General features: G+C 40.0%; 1 protein-coding gene across 2 annotated transcripts in view; it reads right to left on the bottom strand.

Moving 5' to 3' along the window:
• Positions 1-1,149: 1,149 nt before the first annotated feature.
• The window catches only part of CPNE4 (copine 4), a 467,500-nt gene continuing 440,879 nt past the window's right edge, over positions 1,150-27,770 (bottom strand). For both annotated transcript variants that reach the window (XM_012804939.1, XM_003781701.2), the window contains 5 exons: positions 19,922-19,976; positions 16,869-16,920; positions 15,747-15,880; positions 9,038-9,274; positions 1,150-2,886 (listed from right to left, as the gene is read on the bottom strand). In XM_012804939.1, coding sequence (XP_012660393.1) covers positions 2,752-2,886; positions 9,038-9,274; positions 15,747-15,880; positions 16,869-16,920; positions 19,922-19,976 — 613 coding nt within the window. In that variant the 3' untranslated portion in view covers positions 1,150-2,751. The remainder of the gene's footprint in view (positions 2,887-9,037; positions 9,275-15,746; positions 15,881-16,868; positions 16,921-19,921; positions 19,977-27,770) is intronic.

The raw sequence follows: 27,770 nt of genomic DNA, 5'->3' as shown, positions 1-27,770 counted from the left end.
GCAGGGCCTGACAACAATGCAAACTTTGATAAGCAGTTCTCGATAATCACTTCTCAGCAATTATTTGTTATTATTACAGTTTAACATTATAAAATTAACAAAAATAATGTAAAGCTCATATTCTGGAGAAATAGCCACATGGCAGCTGAAAACCATATATTCCCTTCCTGTTCTCCCGCCCGTTCATGCATTCTTTCCAAAAATCGGGACTTTTTTAAAACACTGAGGGACGTGGGACAAAATGTTGGAAAGCGGGACTGTCCCGCCAAAAGCGGGACGTCTGGTCACTCTAAGCTGAGGGGCCTCAGCCCTGGGCCTTTCCCACTTGAGACCTCTGGAATGCCAACCTACACTAGCTTATATCCACAGATTGGTGCCTTTCTAAGAAGAGATCAGAAAGCTTGCACTCTCTACAGTGTGAGGACACAACAAGAAGATAGCTGTCTGCATGCCAGGGAGAGAGCCCTCACCAGGAACCGATTTGTCTGGTATCTTGATTTTGGACTTAACAGACCCCAGAACTGTGAGAAATAAATTTCTATTGCTTAAGCCCCCCAGTTTATGGTATTTTGTTATAGCAACATGAATTAAGACACCCTTTAATAATTGTGGCATATTATTTTTATTATTCTTTTTAGCTGAACTTGAGTCTTGCTATGAAAAGGAAAGTAAACTGCTCTTTAGGGCAAGCTGAATCTCTGTCCACATCACCCCATCTCACAGAACCAAGGGATCCTGACAGATAGAGATCCCAGAAGATACTTGAGAATGACATGATGCGTCATTTGGATTGATAGCCACAAACACTTCCTGTTAAATCTACAATGGATTAAATATTGACCACTGGGCACATTAACAAGCCTATTCACATTATCATTCATTCAATTAGTCATCTATGTTTATTAAACATCTATTGAGTTCTTCTTAGGTTCTAGGTACATAGACATGGAAGTTCTTGTTCTGGTTTGGGGTTAGAACAACCACCAGTTCTATGATATGGTACCTAAATAGTTTAATTCTTTGTCTGTTAGAAGCAATGATCCATGTGTTTCCATGCATGAGCTATTCCCAGTCTGAGGCTATGGTACCCACATGAAATAAATCACTGTGAGAAAATTGCCTTGAAAGAGAAACAAGACCACAATGAGAAAAAATGCTGTAAGTAACCAATTTATTCATAAAACAATACAGTTTAGGTATTTATTGTTTTTTCAGTCATACATTTTTGCCATCATTCCCAAAATGTTGTGCATTTGGTTGACTTGTATTTGCAAGATAAGGATCTATAATTATAACTCTGGAAATCATACAAGGCATTTGATTTGTTTGTTAATACTGCTTCCCCCAACAGATAGACAACAAATAGATTTATTTTTCATTGTGATTTACTTCCCCACTTTGTTGTGTCTTTTATGCTTACAAGCACTTGTCTGTTTCCCTGTGAGATCATACAAGTGAAACATTCCTTCTTTTGGTTCAAGACTAGCCAGCTTATATGTGTTTTCAAACAAAATTCTTCCACCTAAAGCAAGGATTCCAGGCATTTCTGCTTATAAAGTTGGCTCTCAAGAGCAATTACAAAAAGGCAAAAAGCAGCCCCACACTAAGCTCAGAGGTCAGCTTGGTGGACCAGCTGTGGGGAACTGTACTGCATGGCCATTTGCTGTGGACAGGTTTTCATTGTCATGGTCCCAATGAAGACTCTTTGAGATATTTGGGGTTGACAAAAGATGGAACCAACCATGTGATGGTCTGTGATGCCACCTTTAAGAGGGCAGGGGCTGGCCAGGGTGAGCACTCCCTCATCTAATTTAAGGAAGAGGTGTGATTATAAAGCAGTGAGACTGATTTGGGGTGTGCAGCTTCTGGAATCAGTCTCATTACTTTCTACTCTCACCTCTGAGACAGGCAGGACCTTTATGCTACGGGCAGGGAAGAGATGCCATTCTCAAGCAGAGTAGGAGCTGCCCTGTTTCAGATGGTCTCTATTATGAAACTCTAAAGTTAGAACCTCCCTACTCTTAGTGCAGTAGAAAGCCTGAATTAGCATCACCTGGGACCTCATTAGAGATGTAAAATCTTGGGCCCCACATAAACCTACCACATCAAAATCTGAATTTTAATAAGACTCTCAGGTGATTTTTGTGCACAGTAAAGTATGAGGTGCTGGGTCACATGCCCCAGACCTGTTTCCAAAAGAAGACCTCTAGGTGGATAAACTTCTTCTTTAGTAAAGAGACCAGTCTAAGCAGGGAGGAATTATAGATAATAACTGCAAAAACAGTGTGAGGTTTTTTTTTTTTATTTTAAACATGCAAAATACAGTCCATGCATCTGCCATTTTGAAAAGTCTCTCTTCCTGTAGCAGATAAAACCAAGTGTGTTTTGGCTATCAACGTTCAATATTGTTTCAAAATGCTTTACAGTGTAAAGATAATAAGAAATTTAGCAAAATTTCAACAAACCTGTATAAAAAACGGATACAGATACCATTTTATTTCAAGGTGCCATGCTGTAATGTAAAGAGTAAGTTGTTATTATTTGCATCTCTTTGTAAAAAGTCTTTGACAATACAAGGGCTTAACAGATCCAGGCCCTGGGGCTACACATGCAAAAATAATTGTCAGTTAGTTAAAAATCACCAAAACGTGCTATTTTTAAATGTGTATTTTCTTTTTAAGTATGGGAGTAGTAGAAGTATTAAATATTAGCAGGAATAGTATTTCAGAACTTCATAAAAGTGTATGGAGTTCATGGAGCTAGTGTCCTGGAAGACTCATACATTTCTGATGAACATTTTGGTTTAATCCCCTTGCCATTGTAATAGTCCACGACTTGGTTTGGGACTTCAGCCAACACACTCTTTGCCAGGGCAGCTGGAGATGCCTGCAGGAAGAAAGAAATCACCATGACTCTGGCTCCCAATCAAAGGAATCTGATCCAAATTCTGCCTCAAGGATTTGAGGTCTCTGAGAAGCTAAATCTCATTCATTATTTGTTGAGGATCTAGTTCAAGCAGGGCTTGTCAGATTGGTAGAAAATGGACCTTTAATTTCATCTTTACATTATGTATGCCTCTCTCAATATATAAAACTATTCACATCTAAAGATGAGTAAAAGTTGATGACAGAATGGGTTGTCCTGCAGTTTTGTTTGTCATTTGCATATAGTTTTAGACACTTATTTATGTTCCAGGCACTAAGCTAGGTTTTATGGGTCTATGGTTCTTGCCATCAGGAAGGTTGTAATTAGGTGAGGGGAGCTCTGCATGGCCAATATTAACCTACCTAGAGGTCTGTAAATGTACCTAGAACCTGGTACATTTACAGACTAGGAGCTTCACATCACATGGGTGCTTTTTAGCAATGTAGACTCTTAGACCCAACTGAGATCTACTGAATCAGAATCTGCATTTTAACATGATGCCCTTATGATTCTTATGCATATTAACATTTGAGAAGTACTGATCTAGAGAGTCATGAACACTGTGACCAGTGTATAGGAAACAAAGTTATCATGGAGGCTTCCAAGAGAAGGTGGCATTTAAACTGATATATATTTAAAATATAGAGGAGGTGGCATCTAAGTTGGGTATATTTTAAAAACATAGAGAAGGGGTAGGAGAAATGGCATTTGATCCTTCTAGGGACAATGAGTCATCTGATGAGTCTGAAGGAAGTGTGTGTATGTGGGGGGGGGAGTGCATTGGGGATGCAGGTTTGGGGCATTCAGCTGGAAAATGAACTTGAGGTCAGGTGATGAAGAGTCTTGAATATGACTGTAATTAATTTAGCCTCTAGTCTACCAGCATTATGGAGATGCCGCATTATTTGGGGGCAGAGGCACAGGACCATGTGTTCTATGGTGATGACTCTACAGTCGAGAAAGGTTGAGGTTGATCTCACACACAGCTGGATTTGACACCTGGTTCTAGCATTTAGTACTAATGGCATAAGTCCTGGGCAAGTAACTTCAACTTCTTGAGCCTCATCATTGGCTATTATTGAAAAGGTTGAAAACTTGAGGAAGAGTGATTAGTTAACAAGCTAAGATTTCAAAGGAAAGAGGGCTGGATTCAATGCCAGGTGACCTGGTTTCTAGTTCTTTCTTTTCTATGTAACTTGCCATTCAACTATTCAGTTTTCCTAAGTCCTAATGTTCTCCAAGGTGAAATAGAAAAGAATAAGAATTCCTTCTATCTAAGAGTCTAAAAATGAGATGTATATCTTTAAACAACTTGAAACATTGTTTTTCAGATTTCAGAGTTTTTCTAAAGTGATCCCTCACATTTTAAAGATGCCATAGTATGCTGGATGTTTGGGATCCACAGAAGCCCTTCTATTTTATATATTTATTTTATTTTATTTATTTATTTTTTCAAGACAGAGTCTCAGGCTGTTGCCCTGGATAGAGTGCGGTGAAATCATAGCTCACGGCAACCTCCAACTCTTGGGAACTCTCAAGAGATCCTCTTACCTCAATTTTTTTTCTATTTTAGTAGAGACAGGGTCTTGTTTTCACTGAGGCTGGTCTCAAACTTATGAGCTCAAGCAATCCACCTGCCTTGGCCTCCCAGAGTGCTAGGATTACAGGTATGAGCCACCACACCCAGACTTATTTATTTATTTTAATTAATTATTTAAATTTTAGATTAATATGAGGGTAAAAATGTTTAGGTTACAACTGTTTTCATTTCTAAGGTAAAGTTCAAGTTGTAGTTGACCCCTTCACCTAGGAGGCACGCTGACACCCTCACATTGTGCACATTAGATGAGATCCCACCAAACGCCCTCACCCCTTTTATTTTTATAAATAACTGCTCAGGGTTGTGTGTTAGAGCATGGTCCATGTGTACACTGGGGTAGATACAAAAATCATTTTCACCCTTTTCTGTCTGGTCATTTCTCATATAAAGTTTAGAAAATCAAATACTTGATTTCCCAGCCCCCCTTGCATACAGGGATGGCCACGTGAGCCAATTTAATCCTTTGAAATATAAATGGAAGTTTTCTGGGGGATGGTGTTCAGAAAGCTTTTCTTTCCTAGTTATAGGGACAGGTGTGGTTGGCTCTGTTTTCCTTTCCCCTTTTTCTTTCTTGTACTAAATACTGAAGTGATGGCAATCATTTTAACATCATGTAGGAACGGTCAGGGAAATTACATAGTGCTGGCCCTGACACTACTGAATCGCAGATGCAGCAACCACCAGCCTCTAACTTCTAGCTGCATAAGAAAAAGACATTCCTATTTGAATAACCCAGGTGTTCTCAACCTTGGCACTATTAGCATTTGAGGCTGGATAATTTTTTGTGGGGCGGGGAAACTGTTCTATGCATTGTGGGATGTTTATCAGCAGCATCCTTGGCTTTACCCAGTAGATGCAAATGTGTGCCACATTTGTCATCAATAAAAGTGTCTCCAGGTATTGCCAAATGTCTCCCGGGGAAAAATGTCACCCCTGATTAAGAACCACTCATGCAATCCATTGTAAGATGGATCTGCTGTTAAATGAAGCCAAAAAATTTTCTAAACAGGGCAGTCAACTAGAACTTTCTGCAAATGATGAAGATATTCGATATTGTGCTAATGTGGAAGTCACTAGCCACATGCAACTATTGAGCCCCTGAAATGAGGCTAGTGTGGTGCAGGAAGTGAGTTTTAAATGCTATCTTATTTTAATAAATTTAATTTAAATAGCCACATGTAGCTAGTGGCTACCATTTTGGATAGCACAGCTCCTAAGTGATCCCCCCACTTCTTTGCTTATCTGTGTTCTTGGAAAGCAAATAAGGCTTTGAGGGCATTAATTGACTGGGAAAAGGCAAAAAAATATGAAAGCAGCTAGTATTAACTGTAACAAAAACTGCATTTATTAACCATCTAGTGGAGTAGGCACTGTACTACATTTTATGCGTATAGATTCCACTTTAATGTTCCAACACATGTATCATTTGCCTCATCGGCATGGAGAGGTTAAATAAACTGCCCAGAGACACATTGTTTAGAGCCTGCTATGTCTTGAATGTGTTCCCTAAATTCATGTGCTGGAAACTGAATCTCCAATGTGACAGCATTGAGAGGTAGGCCCTAATAAGAGGTTATTATCAGGGACCGGGTTAGTTATGTACCTTGCACAGAACAGGCATTCCATGTATGCATAGGAAGAGGCGTGGGGATAGAGGTTAGAACCTTTCATGGTTCGGTGGCACTGTATTAGTAGTACACATGTGCATGAGGTGAGGGGTAGGGAGAGGGTGGTTTGGGGAAATTCATGAATCTCCTAGGGAGTGAACTTTTTGATCAGTTTTCACTTAGGCAAAGTTATGGGTGAGGGTGAATGGTGTGGTTACCTCTTTTGCCTGGCTGACAAAATAGAGCAGGACAAAAACATCTGGAAGAATACCCTTCCCCTCCAACATGGACACCGTGGGTGGTAAGTAGCTTCACTGATGAACATAATTATAGCAAATTTAGCCTGCTTATAAACAATAATACTTCTTTTTAACTCTATACTTTGTTGTCCATACACAGATGAATTGGTGAGATTCTTTAATTTTTAATTTTTTTATTTTAATTATTTTTTTTTTTCTTGAGACAGAGTCTCAAGCTGATGCCCTGGGTAGAGTACTGTGGAGTCACAGCTCACAGCAACTTTGAACTCTAGGGCATAAGCGATTCTCTTGCCTCAGCCTCCCACGTAGCTGGGAATACAGGTGCCTGCTACCTTGCCCAGCTATTTTGTTTGTGGCAGTTGTCATTGTTGTTTTAGCTGGCCTGGGCCAGGTTCGAGCCCTCCAGCCTCAGTGTATATGGTTGACCCCCTACCCACTGAGCTACGAGTGCCACCAGATTCTTTTATTTGAAAATCTCCTTGGAAAAATTGAAGATGGGATATGCCAACACAGTTACTCCTTTCCCCATGCATTGCCCTGAGAGCTTGTTGGGGAAATTGTTGCTGCTATTACTTGGAAACTCTCTCTGTATGCCACTCTGTATCCTGGGGCTGAGTTTCTGCTCCTTTAATGATTTTAGTTATACTGCATCACTCCTTAAAAGTAGAATGGTAATTGTGTGGCCATATAGTTATGAATAATACCTCATCACTCAAGATACCCTAGAACAGTGGTTCTCAACTTTCCTAATGTCTCAATGTATTTTCATCATTACAAAGGGGTCATGACCCACAGGTTGAACCACTGCCCTAGAATACACAGTTACTTCCCTAAGGTCTGGAAGGTCATAAACTCTAGGGTTCAGCTGAGTCTGCTGTGCTGGTGATTTATCTGAATGTTCACAGAAGGTATAAGATCAAACAGCAATTTCTGAGAGCACATGCTAAAGGCTCTGACACTGGCACTAATACCAGGACTACAGGAAGGTAAGTATAGGGGTAGAGGGATGGGTCTTGTGTGTTATGATGCCCCATTCACCTTTCCACCCCTTATTATTACCTTGTACAGGGTAGCTGGGCTCCCAGTGTGAGCCCAAATTGGGATTCAGATGTATTTGGACATATCTAATAAGCTGTCTGTGAAGAACATTGGGATTCATTTGAGCAAGAGTTTCTGACTAGTTTTATAAAGTAAGCATCAGGAGGGAAGTTTGGTGAAGATGGCACGGCATGCCACCTGTCCCTTCCTCTCCTTGGTCTAAAGAGCTGACTTGAGCCCCATGAATGGAGGTGGGCAGTGGAAGCATCTAGTAGGGATCCTTGAGATGTGGGGACACAGACTTCCCTGCATTAATAGCTCAAGTGACAGAGGGTACTCTGCAGCATAGGAAGGAGAGGATTCTCTTCTTTTCCAAAGACTGCAGAGCAGCTCAGGATGCCGAAGATTCTGGAGATTTCCTTCTGTCAGGAAAGCTCAAGTTTATTCACCAGCCCCTGGAAGCAGCATTGTTGGCACCACCAGCAGAGCAGAGGGCAAAGTCTCAGTGGGTTATTTCCTTAGCAGGGGCTGGAGAAATTCTCTGCTCTTGGGCAGTTTTCATCAGGGGTGCAAAACAAAAGAACATAGAGGGCTGTCTATGAATACACATGTTACTCCCACGGACTCCCAGCAGTTGGGGGGCTCTGAAAGTCCTCAGGGCCATCACTAGACCTGAGGAAGCCTTTCATGAATTACAGAAGGTGTCCTTGTGGGTGACTGTAGCTCCATGACAGGTACAGGGTTTGGTGGAAATTTTAAAGGTGTTCCTTCTTCCAGGGTCTTCCTAATTATCTCTCACTTAGAAATATGGAAGCATTATTCCTGAGTACCATTTCTATGTCATGCTGGAGAATTGTCTAATGGGCCTATTTCAAGGCCACCGAGGAATGCAATGCTGACTGACTATTTCTTTTTGGTAAGAGCCCAAGGCTATGAAGGTCGTCGTTGATCTATAGAAAACTGATAGGAGGCAAATGATTTCTGTTCAGTAGAGAAGGTAATTCAAATATTATGAATTTTTTTTTACCCTATTAGTCACTAACCAGTTCTGAATCTATCTTAGACACCTTATTCTGGTCTTCCTCACGGACCATATTTAACTGTCTCCTCTACTCCTTTGAGCTAACTTTGTCATCCTGCTCATGAAGGAGTCAAATCTTTGATGCTGCTGTATTTACAGAGGATTCATTATAGATTTCTATCATTTTGAAAATATGCTTTTCTTTTGCTAGGGTATGTGGTTTGACAAGTGGAACCAAGGGTGAATTTCACTTCTCCTTGCTACTTTGGCCAGGCACACTTGGGCAGGGAACAAGATGCCCAACTGTGAGTGGCACTAAATTATATGGATGACTGCAAGCATCCATAAAATGTAGTATAGCAAAATTTTGGCATGCCTCCTCATCTATAACTCTATTTACGCTTCTTTCTCCAAAGAGTCAAGCTCTCCATGTCCTTGCTATGGGAGAGGGCCTGGCCCAGGAATGGAGGTGGTGTCGCTTCGAGAGTGGAAGGTCACTACAAACACTGGTAGACAAATGAGAGAGGTGAGTGTGCTCTGGTTCTGCTCTCCCACTGGAAGCGCCCCCCGAGATGTAAATGCATACATGTTTGAAGTTCCTGAAGGGCACAAACTGCACGATGTCTCGAAGGACAGGCTCTCCTTTGGGTGACCTCAGAATCCCGTCATCACCATCCAGCATCTGCATGTCACTGAAGTCAGCGTTCCCCACTCCCACGATGATAACCGACATGGGGAGGTGGGAAGCATGGACAATGGCCTCACGGGTGTCCGCCATGTCTGTGATGACACCATCTGTCAGGATCAGCAGGATGAAATATTGCTGCCATCAGAGGCCAGGTGATGACAGGAGACAGACGTGGGAGAGACAAGAACAATATGATACCGGTTAGCATCTGGGTGGCTTTGCCACATATTGACCAAAGCAAAGGTGATGAAAGAGAGCTTTTTGAGTGCCTGTGCTGATAGCTCTAAAAGCTTAAGGTTATGTTGAATGGAGCTTAAAGGTAGGCACAGTAATGACAGCTTAATTATAGTAATCGCCCTACTGACGGTTGGCAAGTACAGTGTGGTAAAAGAAGCAGCAGGTGGATAGCAAGGAGGACTGGCTTCCCAGCCTCATTCTGCGAAACCCTGGAAAAATCTCTGCACTCCTCTGGGTGCCAGCTTCCTAATTTCCTAAAAGAGGGGTGGAACGAGATCATTTCTTATGATCCTCTTCAGCTTAAAGATATTTGGAAGTCTGAAGCTGTGCTGTCCAATACTATAGCCACTAGCTCCATGAGACTACTGAGGTCTTAAAGGCATAGAAAACAAGTGAGGAAACAGATTTTTAATTGTATTTAATTTTAATTAACTTAACTTTAAAAATGGATACCCAATTCAGTTATTGGAAACCTTTTTAGTAGGTCTGGAACAACATATGTATGTGAGTATACTTTTTAAACTATTACTTTATAAAATCAAAATAAATATTAAGTCTTTGTGATGATAACTTAGGATCCAAGTTAAGATATTGTAAGTGTAAAATACACATAGATTTTGAGGACTTAGCAGACCTACAAATATAATCTAGGTCATTAATAATTTTTTTATATGAAGTACATGGTAAAATGACAATATGTGGGCCATATTGGGTTGAATACATTGTGAAAATTGACCTACCCATTTCTTTTTACTTTTTAAAATGCAGTTATTAAGGAATTTTAAATCGTGTACATGACTTGCATTATATTTTTCCTGGAAGGCACTAGTCTAAGCCCTGCTGAAAGAGGATCAGGGCTGCAATCTCTTTTTCTGATAGCCATGTGCCAAGAAGGTGGTGACCTTTTGCCAGAACACATGCAGAAGGCTGCAGTGCCCCTTTGCTTCCTGCTGTAAGTTCTGGCTCCTGGCCTGCAGCCTGCCTGGCCCCTTTTCACCTGGGGAGGCTGGAGGGTGCTCATTAGAGATGGGATTGGAGGAAAGGCTCTGCACTCAGAAGCACAGGGAAGGCTTGGGAGGTGCTTTGGGGTCTGGAGAAGGAAGACCCATTGAAGGTCATCACTGCTGTTAGTCATCATGGGAGGCACATGATGGTCCTTACTGGTAAGACAGGAGAGAAGATTAGCGAGCTCTAGTTCATGCTGAACTCAGAAGGACTTTCAGTATCACCCCTGAAATTTGCCCAACTTTCACAGGGAATAAAGGTAGGAAGATCAAGCCATTCCAAGTGGCCGCATTTCAAAAGAGAAAGATTGGATGGAAGAGCTACATTTTGAAAACGTCTGGTTTTAAGAATCTTCCACTTAAGCTTGAAAATAGGCTGGTAATGCTGAATGGTTTCCTCTTGTCTCTGTAAGCCTTAGAAACGATTTTAAACAAAAAATTACGTAGTGGAGATAACTGAAACTCACAGTATGATGAAGATAGCCACATGTTCTGAAGGCTTTCCATACAGTTCAATGTGAAGACTAATTCTGTTCCATGTCCCTTATCTAGCCACCCACCTAGTCCCTAATTTCCAAATTTATTCGAGTTGAATATTTCCATCCTTGCCTATGTGTCTTGAGTCCTGTGTGTTGACAGGGAAGCTGTCTTGAGAGTTCAGTAGGATGCTGCATTGCTCTGGGGCAGAAGGAGGCAATGTTGGTGTTTGGGGGAAGGAGGGAAGGTAGACAAGACACCAGAATCACAAGTCACCCTCCCCACTGTGCACTGTAGAAAGCCAGGGTAGATGCCACGTCTGAAAGGAGGCTGCCTATAATTCATGAGGAGGTGGGCCATAGAGGAAATCACACTTCCGTGTCTGTTTCCTTCATTCTCCACCCTCCCTACCTCCTGTCCGGTCTGATTTTTACAGTGCAGGAGATAAATCTTCCCGCCTGCTCAATGTCTAAAGAAACAAAACATAACCAAAAAATCCCTGATAGTCAAGCTGTATGGCCAAGTTGTAATGGCCTGGAGCAGGAATTGGGAAACTATTTTCTTAAAGAGATGGTAATAGTGGAGGCTCTGCAGGCTGTAATGGCCTCTGTGACAACTACACAGCACTGCTGCTGTAGTGTGGAAACAGACATAGACAATATTCAAAATGAACGGGAGAAGCTATGCTCATGGATACTGGAAATTGAATGCCATGTAGTTTTTATGTGTCACACAATCTTCTTCTTTTGATTTAAAAAAACTATTAATAAATGTAAAAACCATTGTTAGCTTGCAAGCCATTAAAAATGGGCTGTGGGATATAGTTTGTTGCCCCTGATTTACAGCAGGGGTTCCTAATCTGGGTCTATGGACTGTTGAAAGATTTCAGGCAGTCTGTGAACTTGGGGCAAATTACTTTTTTATTTTCACTAATCTCTAACAGAAATCTATCTTTTTTTTTCCGTCTATGAACTTGGGGAAAATTACTTTTTTATTTTCACTAATCTCTAACAGAAATCTATCTTTTTTATAATGTAATAAAGAGACTAAATTAGTATTAGCTGAACTTGTGACTTAGTCACCCCCCCAAAAAAATCACAGATATTTTCCTGATATGCGACAGTGGCTGCAGATATTTCAATGTGCTATTTATACTCCACACTACTTAGAAATTGCAGGATCACTAGAAGACTAGCTTAATATGTAAATAAAGAAGTATTTTATTACTATATTTATGATGCATCTTTGCCATATTTTAAAATATTTTTCTAACTGCATTTCGATATAATTTCTTTAGTTAATAGCATATATTTTGTTTTGTGCACTTAAAAATACTTCTGAGAAGGGGTCTGTGGGCTTTACCAGCTGCTAAAGGGTTTATGGAACAAAAATGGTTAAGAACCCCTGGTCTGAAGAGATTGTCAGGATTCTAGAATCTGATTTTTCCAGGTTCACCTAGCTAAAGGTAATAGGCTGCAGACTGCTGAATCGAAACCCTGAAAGAAATTTCCAATAAAGCTAGTAGTAATAGTTCTTTCCAAAGTCAGGCTGTGAAAATGCTCATGGATAAAATATTATAGATCCTGAATATACTTGATGACCTGTTTCGATAAAGAGGGGATTCTTTTTTTAAAAAAATAGAAGAGTTCTATAAAATTAAGGGGAAAAATCCTATAGTAACAGACTCCTTGGCATAGCTTGCCTAAAAGGTTCAAGTTTATGACCCTCATCAATCAGTGACAACAAAGGATCCTGGTCCACACACTATTCAAAGAATAAGAGAAACCTCTGGGGGAAAGCCATCTTTTCCTGGCCTATAGGGGTAAGATATTTTGGGATATGCGGATTAGACACTTCATGTTTTTGGTCCCATTTCTTGGACTATCCTTTCAGCCAGAGTCACTTGTCCTTTGGGGAGTGAGTGATGGCTGAAAACTCATGCTGGCTTATATCAGACCCAAATCCAGGCCAGGCCAGTTCTGTTCACTTTTTACTCTTATGGGCTCCTGGCACCCCAGATGGGATAAGATCATCCAGTTTTAAACTGGGCTCTGGAGATGCCGTAGGTATGCCTTGGATACTCTTGGCTATAAAAGGGTAAAGGAGAATAGACAAGTTTTGACCCCATCCCTTAACATAAATTTGGCAAGAATAGTGTGGCAGTTTTTAAAAAAATCTATTTTGTATGTTGGGTTTCTAAGCAAGTTATTGTTTGAAGAATGGGTTGTAATGTTTAAAAATAAAAACAGCTAAAAAATAAAAACACTGATCCTTCCCAACTCTTATCTTGCACCTGTGAGGGTTCAAATTTGCCCAAGGCCAGTGTGGTAAGAGGAGGACACATTAGAGGAAGGTTTGAAGAGTCCACTCACTGGTGGAGTGTTGGTCTGCAAGGCTAAGAAGTGCTGGTGGCTTCTCAAGAGAAGAGAAAAGATCAGCAGAGAGGAGGCATGATTTTATTAGCTTCAATACCTGAGGTAGACTTGGGTGCCTTAGGCAGGCTTGATATTTCCAGTATCTCTACCAGATGGAATCTTAGATTATAGAGTGGCTCTTCTCAGTTTAAAGGCCAAGATGCCCATGGTCAATCACTATTCTGAACTTATAATCTAAAGAAACACATCTTTAGGCCTCTAGAAGTCAGCAGTTGACTGTGATGGGTCTCCAAGCCATTTTGGGGTCAAATCACTGGTTAGTGGTTTCAGAAAGATGATGCAATGAACAGAGGGTGTGAGAAGATGCCACCAAAGTCAGGCACCTTTGTTTTTCATGGACAGCTGATGGATGTTGAGTAGGAGATTGAAACTGTGGTCAACTATGTAAATAAAATGACACTTTAAAATTATTAGTCTAAAATAAAATTTTGCTGGAAACAATCCCTATTCTGTTTTAGGGAAGTGCTCTGTCAACTAAATGACCCAGCCCTGGAGTTGCTGAAGATGCTACTGAGATGCAGGAAACAGAAAGCAGACTGAAGCATAGGGATGTGGTGACTGTCATTCCCTCTAGGGTCCTTGGGAACTCTGATCTTTTCAAGTAAGAGAGACTTCAGTTATAAGTAAAACAGGAACACCATCCTGGCATAGAAGATATAAAATATTTAAGATACATACCAATTTTACACAAGAAAATTTGAGGTACCTATCATTATGTATATATGAAAAGTAATTTTGGAGTGGTTTCATATTCATTCTTTGAGTAAGTATTAAGCACATGCCGTGTGAAGCACTGTTTTGTATTCTGGTCATATACTAATGAACAAGGTCTTCTGATTGTAGAGCATTCATATGAAAGAGAGGACACATAAAATATACAAGTAGGCAAATGCATCTAAAGGATTTCAGGTGGCAATAAGTGCTAAGAAAAGTGAAGCTGAGATATGATGGGGGTAGGTGAATTGGCTATTTTAGGCAAGGTAACCAGGGAGAACCTTCAGAGGAGTTGATAGTTGAGCAGAGATCTTCATACAATCAGAGAGTGCATCATGTGGAGGTTTGGGGTGAGGGAAACCCTGACAGGAGCAGCAAGTGAAAAGACCTGGAGGTGGGAATATGTTTGGTGTATTTAAAAAACATCAAGAGGGTCAGTGTAACTGGAACCTAGGGAGCAAAAGAGAGTAATAGGAGTAAAGATCAGACAGGTAGGCAGGGAGTTGGTCATATAGCGCCTTGAGGCCATATTAGAAATTTACATCTTATGTTAAGCTTGATGAGAAGTATTGGAGGATTTAGAGCAAAAGAGTGACATAATGTAATTGTATTTTTAAAAGAACAATCTGGTTTTTGTGTGATGCATAGATCAATAGAGAGAAAATAGTAGGGACAGTAGCTAATGGGGTCAAGGGAGAGATTTACAATGGGGTCAAGGGAGAGACTTTAACCTAAACAATAAATACTATAGAATAATTACTTGCTATTTAGGAATGAGTTTTCCTAGTAGCAGGAATACTTATTTGCTAATTGGAATGAGTCTTTAGTAGAAGGAGAAGTAGAAAGAGAAAAAAATAGATGATAATAGATGATAAGGAAAAAGAGTGCGAATATAATGGCTGAGTCAAAATCCTTGGATAAGTGAGAGGGGATGGGCTTCCATGTGCAGAAGAAGAGGCTTACATTAGGGGGGAGTGTGGTCCCTCGTCCGTTCTAACACGAGGAGGGCTGAGGACATGGATACTATGTAAGAAGGCTAGAAGAGGTGATGTAAGAAGATGAGGGAGTAGTAAAAACTCTGTATGCTGAGACCAGAATAAAATTAGAGAGAATTTCAGATGCTAGTAATGTTTTACTAAATCTGAAAAAAAAAATCATAAATCTTAAAAATAAATATATTGGTATCATTAAAAATATACATGGAGAGTTATCAAGAGAATACATTTACTTTTAAATATCACATGAAAAACCCAAACCTTGTTTGGCCTTGGTTTGCACTTAAGAAAACCCATAGAATGTTAAACAAATCTTTGCTGGGATATTTTGTGCTGCAGTGCTTTACCACCAGGGGGCAAAAATCATCTATTGTTTTATTTCCACGGGGTTTCACTTCTGTCTGTAGGATGGGTACGTTGGAAAGCAAGATTATATCTGGATGGAGGTATTTTTTTTTCTCTCCAGGAATAGGAATAGGTATGACATACTTCAGCAGATATAGCAGCTTTCATTGTTGAATGTGGTAGACACTTGATACGTGTATCAAACCCATCTCAACCCATTAGAGATTGGTTTGATTATGCCCATTTTTCAGATGAGCAGACTAAGGAGGCTTAATCACTTGTCTAAATTCACACAGGTAGAAATGATGGAATTTATTGTCAGAGTGGGATAGGCTTTATGGGTGATACCCAGGTGAAGAAGGGTAACTTCTTAATGGCAGGCAAATCACCCTCTCCTTACCGAGGCCTCCTTGGTGTTAGTCTCCTCCGAGGCTGACTTGGCAACCTTCTGAATGATGGGGGCGATGTTGGTGGGACCATAGAGCTGAAGCTTCGGGAGACAGCTCTGATAGGCTTCCACAACTCCTTGAATTCCTAAGGTGAGATGTAAAGATGAATAGTTCCATAGTCCCTCCAAATATATTTATAGTCAAACACACATAAAATCGCAGCATTACTTTTCTCCAAATAGTTCTTATCAACATCACATTTATGTTCTTCAGCTAAAAGGAATACCACATTGCTACCATTGTTGCCTCCTCCCCCACGGAAATCCTTCTCTTCTGTAATGGCTTAGGTCAAAAGCTACATTTCCACAGACTTTTCCCTAATGTCCCACTTCACACATAAGATTTGATTACATCTTCATAGTACAGTGAAATAGGTGAAGAAACAAAGGCTTGAGAGGCGAAATGATCTTATCTATTCCGGGTCACACAGCAAGTGAATCATAAGCTCAGGATTTCAACCCACATCTGTCCTCAGTCACTAGGCAAGTTGGCTTTAATGCTCCTCTAGTTTCCACACCATTCTGTTGCTGACTCTAGTTTCTCCGCCTGGGCTCCTATACGAGCTGTGTGTTCTCCTTGCCCTCTCCAGACGTTATACTCCTTGTGGGTAGGAATCATAACATATTCACCTACTCATTTTTGTATTCCTTTAAAAAGCCCGAGGCAGTGTGAGGTACCTGGCAAATGCTCACCCAATGGGTGAGGAATGGGTAAAATGGTTGATGGACCCCCCTCTGCTCCCCAGCCCTCCAGTTATACTTGTGTTTTCTTCCTGTGGGCATGCTGTTGTTTATCTGTGTTTTCTTTGGAGAGGAGCAGTTGATTTGGATCCAGAAAGTCTACTTCTGTGCTGTGAACAGTCCTAACTGGCGCGCCACATCATTGGAGAGAAATTAAGATGGGAAAGGTGCAAATGGAAGGGCTGTGAGACACTGGGTTTCTTTTCCTTTTTTTGTAGTTTTTGGCTGGGGCTGGGTTTGAACCCACCACCTCCGGCATATGAGGCCAGCGCCCTACTCCTTTGAGCCATAGGCGCCACATCGGCACTGGGTTTCTTATACACTGTGACTTACCTGCACATTCTGGGTTGTCTTCATTAAAGTTGATTGCAAAGTCATGAGAGACCTAGACATCAATTAAAATACAAAGGCAGGAAAAAGGAGAATTACAGCTTTAATCTAGTAAGGTGGCACTAGGGGTTAGAGTTTGCAAACAAATGCCCATTACATTTATTATGTGTTAAACAGCAGGAGACATTTTAAGCCTCTTCACAATCAATCTAAGATGAAGGGTGAATTCTAAGCTCCCTGTGGAGTTGAGGTGACAGGAAGATTTTCTAGAATCAGATAAAACCCTAGCAGGAGGGGACAATAAAGCATATTTTAAAAATTCAAGGCAAGATTTCTGAAAAATGTGACACCAAATAGCTTCTAGATGGAACTGGCCACAGACTGGAGGCTTAGATTTGGCTAAGCTGTATTTGGACTCAGGGATTAAAAAAAAAAGATAACTCTATAACCCAAGCTGATGGTTACAAAGGCTCCAGTTAAGCTGCTGACATTTAAGAATCATTCTAACATCATATGCAGAGCTACGGGGCAGGAGAATTTTCACACACATACAGGTAAAATAGACCATACTCTACTTTCAGAAAAGTAATAAAGTAATATACCTTGTAATCTTCCAACATAAATCCTTCTACTTGGCAGGACCTATCCACAAGGTCAAATAACATATTGTTTACATTTTTCCTTTCAAAAACCTAATAAAATAAGAGGGATGCTCTGGCATCTGAACATTTTTATTGAATCATTTGGGTTATTATGGAGAATTCTATTTCAAAGGATATTTCCAAGCTCTGACTCACTTGGGTGGCTATAAAATAGGTCACTGTGTTAAAAGCCATCTCCTTCTCAGTGGGAGGTCGTGGGTGAGGCTGTTGGTGCCTAGCTCATATCCTCTTGCCCTTAGCATTTCCAGGCAAGTCAGATGACTTCCAGCCATCTTATCTGCTTAATTGATCTTAAGTTTTTCTCTGGTCTTCAGAGCTTGCTTTTCTGCCTGAGTGACTGAGTAAAAGTGTTTGGAAAATGTTCCTAGGGAGCAGCCCTGAATCGGTAATTGACAGGAGAAGATATATAAACACCCCAGCTCCTTTATCCCTGGGGGTCTGTGTGTACTGTTCATGGTGTCTTAGGGTTCCCCAGAAGGATTAAGCTCCAGTTGCCACAGTGGCAACTGGATTGATGATACACCCAGTGCTGACTTCCTTCCATTTCTCTTCTCTCTGTTGAGGTTTCCTTCATCTCTCAAATAAACTACTGGCCTTCAAATCTTATTCTCAGTGTCTGTTCCTGGGGAGTACGAATGAAGACAAAGGTGTTCATATTTCAGTTTCAAGGCATATTCTGAGATTTTGTCCTATACAGTAAATTGTGGTGACCTTGTAAACTCTTTGTGTGTGTGGATGAGGGAATCTCAGCTGCTCAGACTATCAGTGCTGGTCTTGGATACAGGGGAATCAGGCACAGAAAATGGGTATTTGGATAGCTTTTAGGGACCAGAAGTGGAGGAAATATGCGAGCTATCTCCTGGGACAGTAGGAAGAGTAAGTTAGCTGACAGATAAATCGAACTAGGGGATCAAGAGAACTTGAGAACTTCAGAAAACAGCAAGAGGGATCAGTTACTTCATAACCAGGAAGAGGTCATGAATGAGAAAAAGAAGGACGGGAACAGGGTGTCACAGCCCTGTCCTCAGCCCTGGTAAGTCATGCTGAGGCTGGAAGGCCACCTGTAGGGACATGGTGGACAACACTCAAGCATCCCTGGGGAGGGCTGGTTGGTGGGTACATTCCAGGCTTGAGGTTCAGTAGCTATACGAAGAATGTGGGCACCCACCTGCCCACATTCTGGAACTGATACCACATCTGAACCGGACTGTAACTCCACAGCTCTTTGCGTAGGCTATCTTTTAATTTAAGTGTTGCCAGGCTTCCAGTTTTTAAGAGGAACCAGAAATCTGATATTTTATATAAAAATGCCTAATGCTTAAGGATATCTGTCAAATATAGCATATTTATGGCCTGAATAGTGTCTGCAGGACATCAGTAGACAGCTCCTGTTCTACGTTCTTTCTCCCCACGTGTTCTATTTCTAACAAATGCTTCTAGAATTCTGTAGCCATGCCCAGCAGGAAGGTCAATATGGAATACAAGGCAAACAAAAAGGCAAACAGGTCAGGGAGATACAGCATTCCATGAACTGCTCATCTAGCAGTAAGGAAGACTGATTCCCTTTTACAAAAAGGACATAGAAGGGGAGGGCCCTTTGTCTGATAGCTCTGGTAAGGGAACAAATGTCAGCATCTGCCTCCTGACCTGGAGCTCAGACATAATCAGTAAAAGAGACATTCATGAATGGACAGTGCTGCTTGCAATTAGCTTATGCCTTAGAGGCACTAGTGAGGTAGAAGCTATGGCCAAGCTCTGCACACCTAGGGAAACTGAGTTCTCTGTGGCGAGTATTCCCCCAGAAGCATCTGGTCTACCACAGTTGAGTGCCTCAGTTCCACTACAGTGCAAATTTCTCTATAAAGAAATCTTTGCTTTCTTTCTGTCATGAGAAATTATAAAAAACAAATAGGATTATAATATCTTCATAAGAACTTTTCAGCTTCAATTCTCTAAGCCATAATGGTTCTTTCTTCAGGACTTCCCTGTGTCTCCTGAGGCTTGGATGAGGGAGTTTGTAGATGTCATCATTATGGACTGTCATGGCTGGCATTGTCAATAGGGTTTATATTGACTCTGTTTCCTAGGGGAGATATGGATGGAAACTCTCTGGGAGACCAGTTGCCTGAATGCTTTCTCAGTCTATGACCACATCTACAAGAAAATGAACAATGGACGTCTTTGTCTGGACCTCTGAGAAGAACCAATCTAGAATACTGAGAGATTGAGTTTCATTAAGAGACAGACTCTGAGGAATTCATCTTGCTGGTTCTGAAGACCATTTCTGCCTCTTTGGGCCCTACTAACATAATTTTGAGAGCCAACGGAGGAGGCTCCTGTGAAGGAAACCCAACCACAGCAAAATGAAAGGAGATCCCATCTCCAAATGCTCACCGTGTACTCTGGGGGTATCCTGGCGCCAAACCCAAAGGCTGGGAACATCTTGTCACTGAAATTAAGTTTAAAAAGAAAAAAGAAAAAAGAAGTTGCTTCAATAGTCTATTAGGAAGAAAACACATGAACCTGTATTACCTTGCTAGGCCATTTGCTATGCCACTTGCTGACTCATGCTTCTTGATTATCTCTGGCAATGGGGATGGCAATAGCACAGAGGATTAAAATCATGAAATAATCTTCACCGTTCATCTCATTAATTAGGCTACAACTTCTCTTAACTTCTTGCTAGATTTGATATCAAGAAATATAAGAGCCCCAGAATTCATCAGTCTCCCCCCTCACACCATCACCAGTCCAATATTCTGTTTCCTTTGAAAAGTGACGATAAATTAGCTAACTCTTATGGTTGACTGTGTTAGAATCTTTCATATATTTTATATTTTTAAATACTTATAGGGAGAGATTACCGTTTCTAAATTACAAGTGGAAAAGTGCCTTAAGTGGTAAAGTGACTTGCCTAAGATCATGCTGCTATTTAGAGCCAGGGTTCAAATGCACACAAGCCAGAATCCAAGAAGATATGCATAGCAAAAAGTAATGGAAAGCTTGTAAGTCTGGCTAACTGACAGAGCTCTGTGCCTTCTACACAACTCATTATGTCTACCATGTTATCACATACAAGCAGCAACGAGTTGTTTACATGACGTTTCTTGTTTCTTGAACTCAAAGGTACCCTGTCTTTTGTATCAATATCTTTATATCTCCACTTCCCACTGCCCCGAATCGCCCTCTGCCCCGACTCTGCACCATAGAACTTGACACAGAATATATGCTCAATAACCAGTTAATTAATAAATATGTAAATTTAAGTCATTAAGATGTGGTTATATAAAGGAAGGAGGATCTTCATGAAGACCCTCGAGAATCACATACACATGCATTTCCTGTGGCTTGGTTTCTCTTGTACACACTGGAATTTCTTTCCTAATTTATTCATTCACACATATTGTATATTACCTCTGATTTTGTTATACTACAAGTGAGGAGAATTAACTACAAGCAGGAGAATTAACATTCATTGACACATACGACATGCCAGGCACTATGCTAGGTGTTATTTTCACACAACTCTGGAAGTTCAATCTACTGATTATTCCCATTTTACAGGTAAATAAGCAGAGTATCAGAAAAGCTTAATAAGCAGGCTACGGTGATTACCAAGGAGGATAATCCCATGCTTTTTCTACTTTATCTTTGTAAGTTAATAATTATATGTAGCATTAAATGTGGTTTTCTACTGGCACTTCTAGTAACTGGGCTCCCTGACTAGATAACAAATAAGACCCTCCTTCATCAAATTTTGCGCTGTTAGGCGTGTGTTGCAATGGGGCTCCAGAATATTGCTTTTAGCAGAGGGCGTGTCCTTCTCATACAGTCTTTTACTTCCTCTCTTATCAAGAATACATTTGAGATTTCTCCTTGCAACAATTCTTATATTCTTCAGTTCTTGGTAGACTAAGCCAAAGAAAAAAGGAATTCGGATTAGCGTTCACAGCCCCAAACATTTTCTGTAAGCAAAAGGGGATCTTCCCAGCCCTAGACTAAGTGAGAAGCAAAAGCAGCAAATTGAGATTTCCACCCATCACCACCTACCTGATTTAGAAGCCTTTAGTAGCCAACAATGGCTTTGAGAAAACTGCACCAAAACATAGCCAACTTAATTAAATTTAAGGTTAGGGGCTGGGAGATACAAAGCAGACAAAATTCTTTGAAATTAACATCTAAATTCTGAAAATCACCAGCTCCCCCTTTCTCACTGTTGTGTCCCTCCTGGCTTTGTGGTGCATGGGAGCTGCGTGTATTCAAGAAAGTGTTAATGTGGATAAATAGAGACTCACAACAGCTTATAGAGGATTAGCTACAGATATAAGAAAATATACTTCTAGTCCTTAGACATACTGAAATACTTTGCCTCAGAAATTCTTCTTTAACCAAGACAAGGGCAGATGGATGTGAGAAGGGATTTGTGAAGGGGATTGTAGAAGTTCTTTCTAGTTAAGTCTGGCATACAACTTTTTAGGATGGAGGAAGGGTTTATTTCTTCTAACTCAAAGATGGCTCAACAATCAAAAGAGAGAAACCTTTTATTTTCTCCTTTGATGGGTTTAGGAAGGGTGAGAGCTAATATTCCATGCATTTCTCATCACTAAACCAGTGTTCCAGTCTTAGTGGATACTTCTTTGATAACTTCTAAGCCATCTTGGGGATTTGAAGTTAGTTGAGCATGATGCACTGTTAAGCGATTGAATTTTAAGAGTAAGAAAGGTAGGGACCTCACCTACGAGGGGGAATAATTAATGAGTAAAGAGGGATAAATTCTCTGAAATCAGCCACCACAAAGCCTCTAACTAATAAACATACTAAAGAAAAAATTTCAAGCCTAAGCAGAACAGATTTAAAAAATCCATTCTTTCTGTTTAAAAATAAAATTAGGTGGAGAGGAGTCTTATTAGGCAAGAAGTGAGAGAAGGCATGTTAAACTGGAGAGGAGGCATTGGTATGTCCTCACTACAAAGAACTCAAGGTTGAATGGACTCTGCACCAAGCAAAGGCCCATTTAACCGCTATTAGGAAAATAATTGGTGAAGACTGATAACCTGGAAAATTCAGGGTTATATTACTGCATCAACAAAGGCAATATTTCTTACTATTAAAATAAAGTAATATAAAATACAATAAAATTCTTAAATGGTTAAGAGTAAGCTGTTCTGAATTTAGGGAGTGGGCATGGTCAAATGGCCAGCAAATGGAATATTTATTTTTAATTACTATTTTTACTTTTCCGGTTAAGAAAAACTTTCAGATAAATCAAGAGGTTAATAAAAGGAAAGGCAAATTACCTTATCTATGAGGAAATGGAGACTACCTCAGAGCAATCTGGTATTTCAGAGGACCTAAACATTTAATAAAGACTGTTTCCTAAAGCAGTGGTCTTAAAAATGACATACATAGAAATGAAAAGCCCTCTGGGGATAAAAGAACATGGCTTTGTTTTTTATTTAAGGGAAATCAATATTCAGTTTCTCTATATCCTTGTGTATTTTTTGCTGAAACTGATCTGGGACTCAGTGATGGAGAGCCCGGTTCTCCATCACACCTTTCCTTTCATAATTACTCTTCTCCTTTGCCCATTCTGAATCTTAAGCACCATGGTGCATTGTTCCAGAAGCAAAATCTCTGTAGTATCAAATAATGGTACAGTTCTAAAGGTGAATGATTCACTAGGAAAAAAATAATCCTTTTGCAATTTTTGCTTTAAATAAACTTTAGCAAGTGCTGATGTCAACTGGCAGATTATTAAAATTTTCTTTTGATGATTGACCATTTTGTGATTTCTTTTTTTTTGGCCTCTAACTTAGAATTGAAAGAACTGTTAGTCAAATTCTCCATTTCCATGTGCTTCTGTATAAGAACAAGTTTTCTTAGTATTTACATTGATTAAAGCAAAAAACTGAGAAGGGTTAAACTCATTCTAGGCTCTTCTATTTTAATAATATAAACAGGTAGCTGTCATTTACAGATATGAAAGCTAATTGGAAAAAAAACACTATATGTTTCAGTAAGATGTGATTTCTATTAGGTTTTTACTTCTTACAGGTAATAATTTGGCACTTATCATTCAATACATTTATGTTCTTTTGATCAATGCACTAATAATAATTGTCAAAAAATTCAACCCAGATATTTTTATAATTCTTTGAAACTTTTTATCATAGGAAATTTTAGAAATTAAAAATATTCAAATTTATATTTTTATTACAGAAATATATGATACAGTGATCAATAAAAGAATTACAAATCAAATTTATGAAGATACACTTGGATAAAATTCTGTAGGGAAAGAGCATAGAAATATGAGTTGAGGGAAAAGAAGAAACAATTAAAATTCTCATCTCAAACTAAAGAGCTTGTTCATTTTTTAAAAAATGGATGGATATCAAATAGTCATGGCATTTTCATTCTACTGGAGATAGTCATAGGGGTTATGTAAGAATTTTCTTTTAAACGTTTATATATACAATATACTAGAATTTTCATATTTTGTCACTATTTAAACTTATGATGAAAAAGTTAGATTTCAATGAAAAAATGTGTGAGAGTCATACATTTTATAAAATTCTTTTTGGGGATACATGAACAAAAAACTTTAAAAGACCATTGGTTCAAAATGAATTTAAATCTGGGACTCTAGTCCTATCTTCTTTCGTATTTAGTTTATTTTTAAGAAACAAATTTAGGGTATTAAAAATACTAGCCTCTGTCATTCATAAAACATTTATAACAGGCAGAACATGTTCTAACTGGCTACTTTACAACTAATGCTTACCACTTCCCAGCCAGGGAAGTTTGATACACCTCTAATTTGTAATTAAGGAAGCCAAGGGACCCAGAAAATGCAAATCTCCTAGGTATAGAGGTAGCAGAGCTGAGGTCTGAAGTTAGGTCTACTGGCCAGCAGGATCCTGCGAGTTTCCATCATCCCTGATTCTGTCTTCCCTAACAGAAGTGTGGGCTAATGTTTCAGAATGATGAGAATAAGTCCATCTGTATTCTAATAACAGTAAAGGATAGTATTAGAGTACTCATCAGCCCAGAAGTCATCAACCCCAGGACTCCCTTCTTAAGCACCTGTCTTTCCACAAAGGACAGTTAGCCCTTCCCTCCTTCATACGGTTCCCACCCTTACACAGGGTGAGGCTGCCCTGGCCACCCTGGGCTATAATTTATTTACATGCTATTCTCTACTATGAAGCTGTGAGCCACTTGAGGGAAAATTGGGTTTTATTCATTTTTCTATCTTTACAGCTCCACTTGAGGTACTTGGCACTCAAGTAGATGCTACACGCATCCTTAGCTAATCTGTCTGACCCATCTTTACTGATTTAACTCTGGATCTCAACCCTGGATACCTATTTGAATAAAAAAGTCCTTTTCCCCAGCCAGGATACACACAATTCAATCAAATCAGAGTGTCTGGAGTGAGGCCCGGGCATCAGTACATTGTAAGCCTTTCCAAGTGGTTTCAATGTGGAGCCAAGGTTGAGAATCACTGATGTTGGTAGAATGGAAAAGGTAGCTTTGTGATATGAGCCTACCTTTTCATGACCAGCCCAGGGCTCTACACTTGAAAATACCCATCAGAAAATACCCACAGCTCTAATCTTGTGCCCTAGCACCACACCTACCACACCACGAAGACTTCGGTCTTGGTTTATGATATCTCTGCCTCATTGTGTGGTGGCCACTTCTATAAAACTATACTTTCAAGACATGTGTGTATTTAGTTTCTATAATATCTTGATATCAGATAGGCCTTTTTATTAGAAAACATTTCAGGTCATCAGAGACCCACAAAGAACAGATGCTACCTTGGCTTTGAGCAGTCTAAGGAAGCCAGGATGTTTACAGGAGCTGGGGAAATGCTGCAATCAACAGAGAATGCATGAGCTTGTGTGGGCTGTGACTCGTGTGTGTGTGTGTGCGTGCATGTGTGTGTGGATATGTATGCTTGTGTGTACATGCTCATGTGTGTGAGTGCAGGAATGTTGGCCTTGGGGAATCAAGGCAGAGAGAAGAGACAGCAGCATCTCTTTCAGAGGCCGAGGGATAGAACAAAGTGGCAGGATTGCTTTCTGGGCTTAAGGACCAGCTATCTGGGGGAAGCTGCCCTTCAACCCTGAAAAGAGCTTGATGCTCAAGCTGTTCTACTTCATGGATCACCCTGTAATGACCCCATAGCAATGACTGTACAAGGCAGAAAGAAAGCCCTTGGCTGTCAGAGGCTGGGAGAATTTCTAAGGCTCATGGGGATTAAAAACCCCTGTGTCGCTGCAGCAGGGGGAACGATGCCTTCTGTCAGTTTTTATTCAAGTGTTTCTTTTGAACACCAACCTCACTGACTTTGATGTGAGAATAAATTAATTCCGGAGCCCCGACTTGGTATTTTTTTCTGACTCTGCCTGTCTATTGTCTATCCACCCACACAAAAGAGAAATGGTGGAACCTTGTCAGTTTTCAAGCAAGCAGAAAGACTCTAAAGAGTGTTGTAAAATAGTGCTGGGGTGTTTCACTCCTCCTTTTCTTCCTTAGGTCTTTGCCCATTTTAAAGATGAGCTGCTTTCTTTATACATTAAAAAAAAAAATTGCGCCACTGAGCTGCAGAAACTTGATTTTCTTGGCTGGTTGTGGATAATAACTTTGCTCTCACCCTACTGAGATTTTAAAAAGCATCATTTATGATGATTCTTCACGTAATTCCTAAGGTGTCATATCTTATTTTTATATTGAATCTGCATCTTTGAGGAAATACAAAATGCTCCCCAGACTTGGTCTGATTCACTTTCTAAAGGGCTAAAAGCTTTAAAAGCTGTACGTGTCACTCTGACTATCGTATCTGCACTTTGCCGGTGGGTGGGTGAGGCAATCGGGAAGGAACACATTCAGCAGCTTTTTCCAGGTCATCCAATAAATCTGTGCCAAGACCACAACGAGGGCTCTGAGCCTTCGCTTCTGAATTTCTGGACAACTTACCAGTCTTCTCTTTGGAATTTATTATTGGACCGCCTTCTCCCTTGCAGACTCAATCTTTTAATCAAGCATTTAGTATATGATATGTGTTCAGTGCTTTTTACTTACTTTATCTCATTTATAAGCTCTTCAAGATTTAAGTTGCAAGTCTTGAAGAAATTCCTTCTGCTCTTTGTCTCCTAGCATGTGCACACATTATTATTAATTATTAATGTGTGGGTGTGTGGGTGTATGTATGTGATATAATGAAGGGAGAGAATTAACTGTTTTTTGTCCTGGGGAAGTTTAGAGAAGTTTCCAACATAGTGGAGATGCAATTTGTCAGTCTTCTTTCTCTCTAGCAGAAATCTTCACATGACATAAACCTCTTTAGGGCTTTAGGGATTCTTCCTATATTAGCATCCAAAGAAATCAGAGCTAAAACTCAAATTATCTTTATAGTAAGCATCTCTAGATTGAGCGTGGAAAGTGTTCCTTCAACAAGGTAATTTATTTATTTATTGGCAGTTTTTTGGTTTGTTTGTTTGTTTTTGGCCAGGGTCAGGTTTGAACTTACCACCTCTAGTATGTGGGGCCAGCGTCCTACTCCTTGAGCCACAGGCACCACCAACAACAAGGTAATTTAAATTGACTATTGCCTTCTGCCCTAGATGTACAGGTGAGTGTTTATAGCTCTTTGATTTTACTAGACCTGTTCATTCATTCCTCAACTGCTATCATGCGCCATTTCAGTCACTGGTGATGACCACGCTGAATCCAAAGACACCAGCAGGCAGGAGACCAACTGGACCTTCCCAATGACCTGTTCTGTTAGTTTCTCTGTATGTTCTGGTCACTAGGATGTATCATTTCCTAGGGTATGTGAGGCAACAGGGTTTTAATATGGTTATCACTAATTATGAAACCAGAAAGAACAAAAATTGTACTATCTCATAAAATCTCTCAGAAACCTGAAGGATAGAGTTGCTTTCTTAATTTTCCTGATTTAAAAAGTTAATTCCTCGCTGCTCATGACTAACTGGCCTTATTTTACAATCACACCAGGGAGTCAACTGAGCTTTGTACCTATTTATGTTACGTATAATATAAGAGGCATCAACAATACCTCTGAAATCAAGTCCTGAACTCCTTCACCTCAGTCTAGAAATACTGAAAGGGCAGAACAAATACAACTGAATGTAACTTACAAGACACTTCCTATAGGGAATTATCTTGGTGAGAAAGGTCACTATTTATCATTACGTAGAAATAAATTGAA

Source organism: Otolemur garnettii, unplaced genomic scaffold (genome assembly GCF_000181295.1).
Source record: "Otolemur garnettii isolate 467f Iridium unplaced genomic scaffold, OtoGar3 scaffold00002, whole genome shotgun sequence".
In the NCBI taxonomy this organism is placed as follows: domain Eukaryota; kingdom Metazoa; phylum Chordata; class Mammalia; order Primates; family Galagidae; genus Otolemur; species Otolemur garnettii.
The sequence above is the reverse complement of the archived record's forward strand: the minus strand, read 5'-3'. Positions and strand labels throughout refer to the sequence as shown.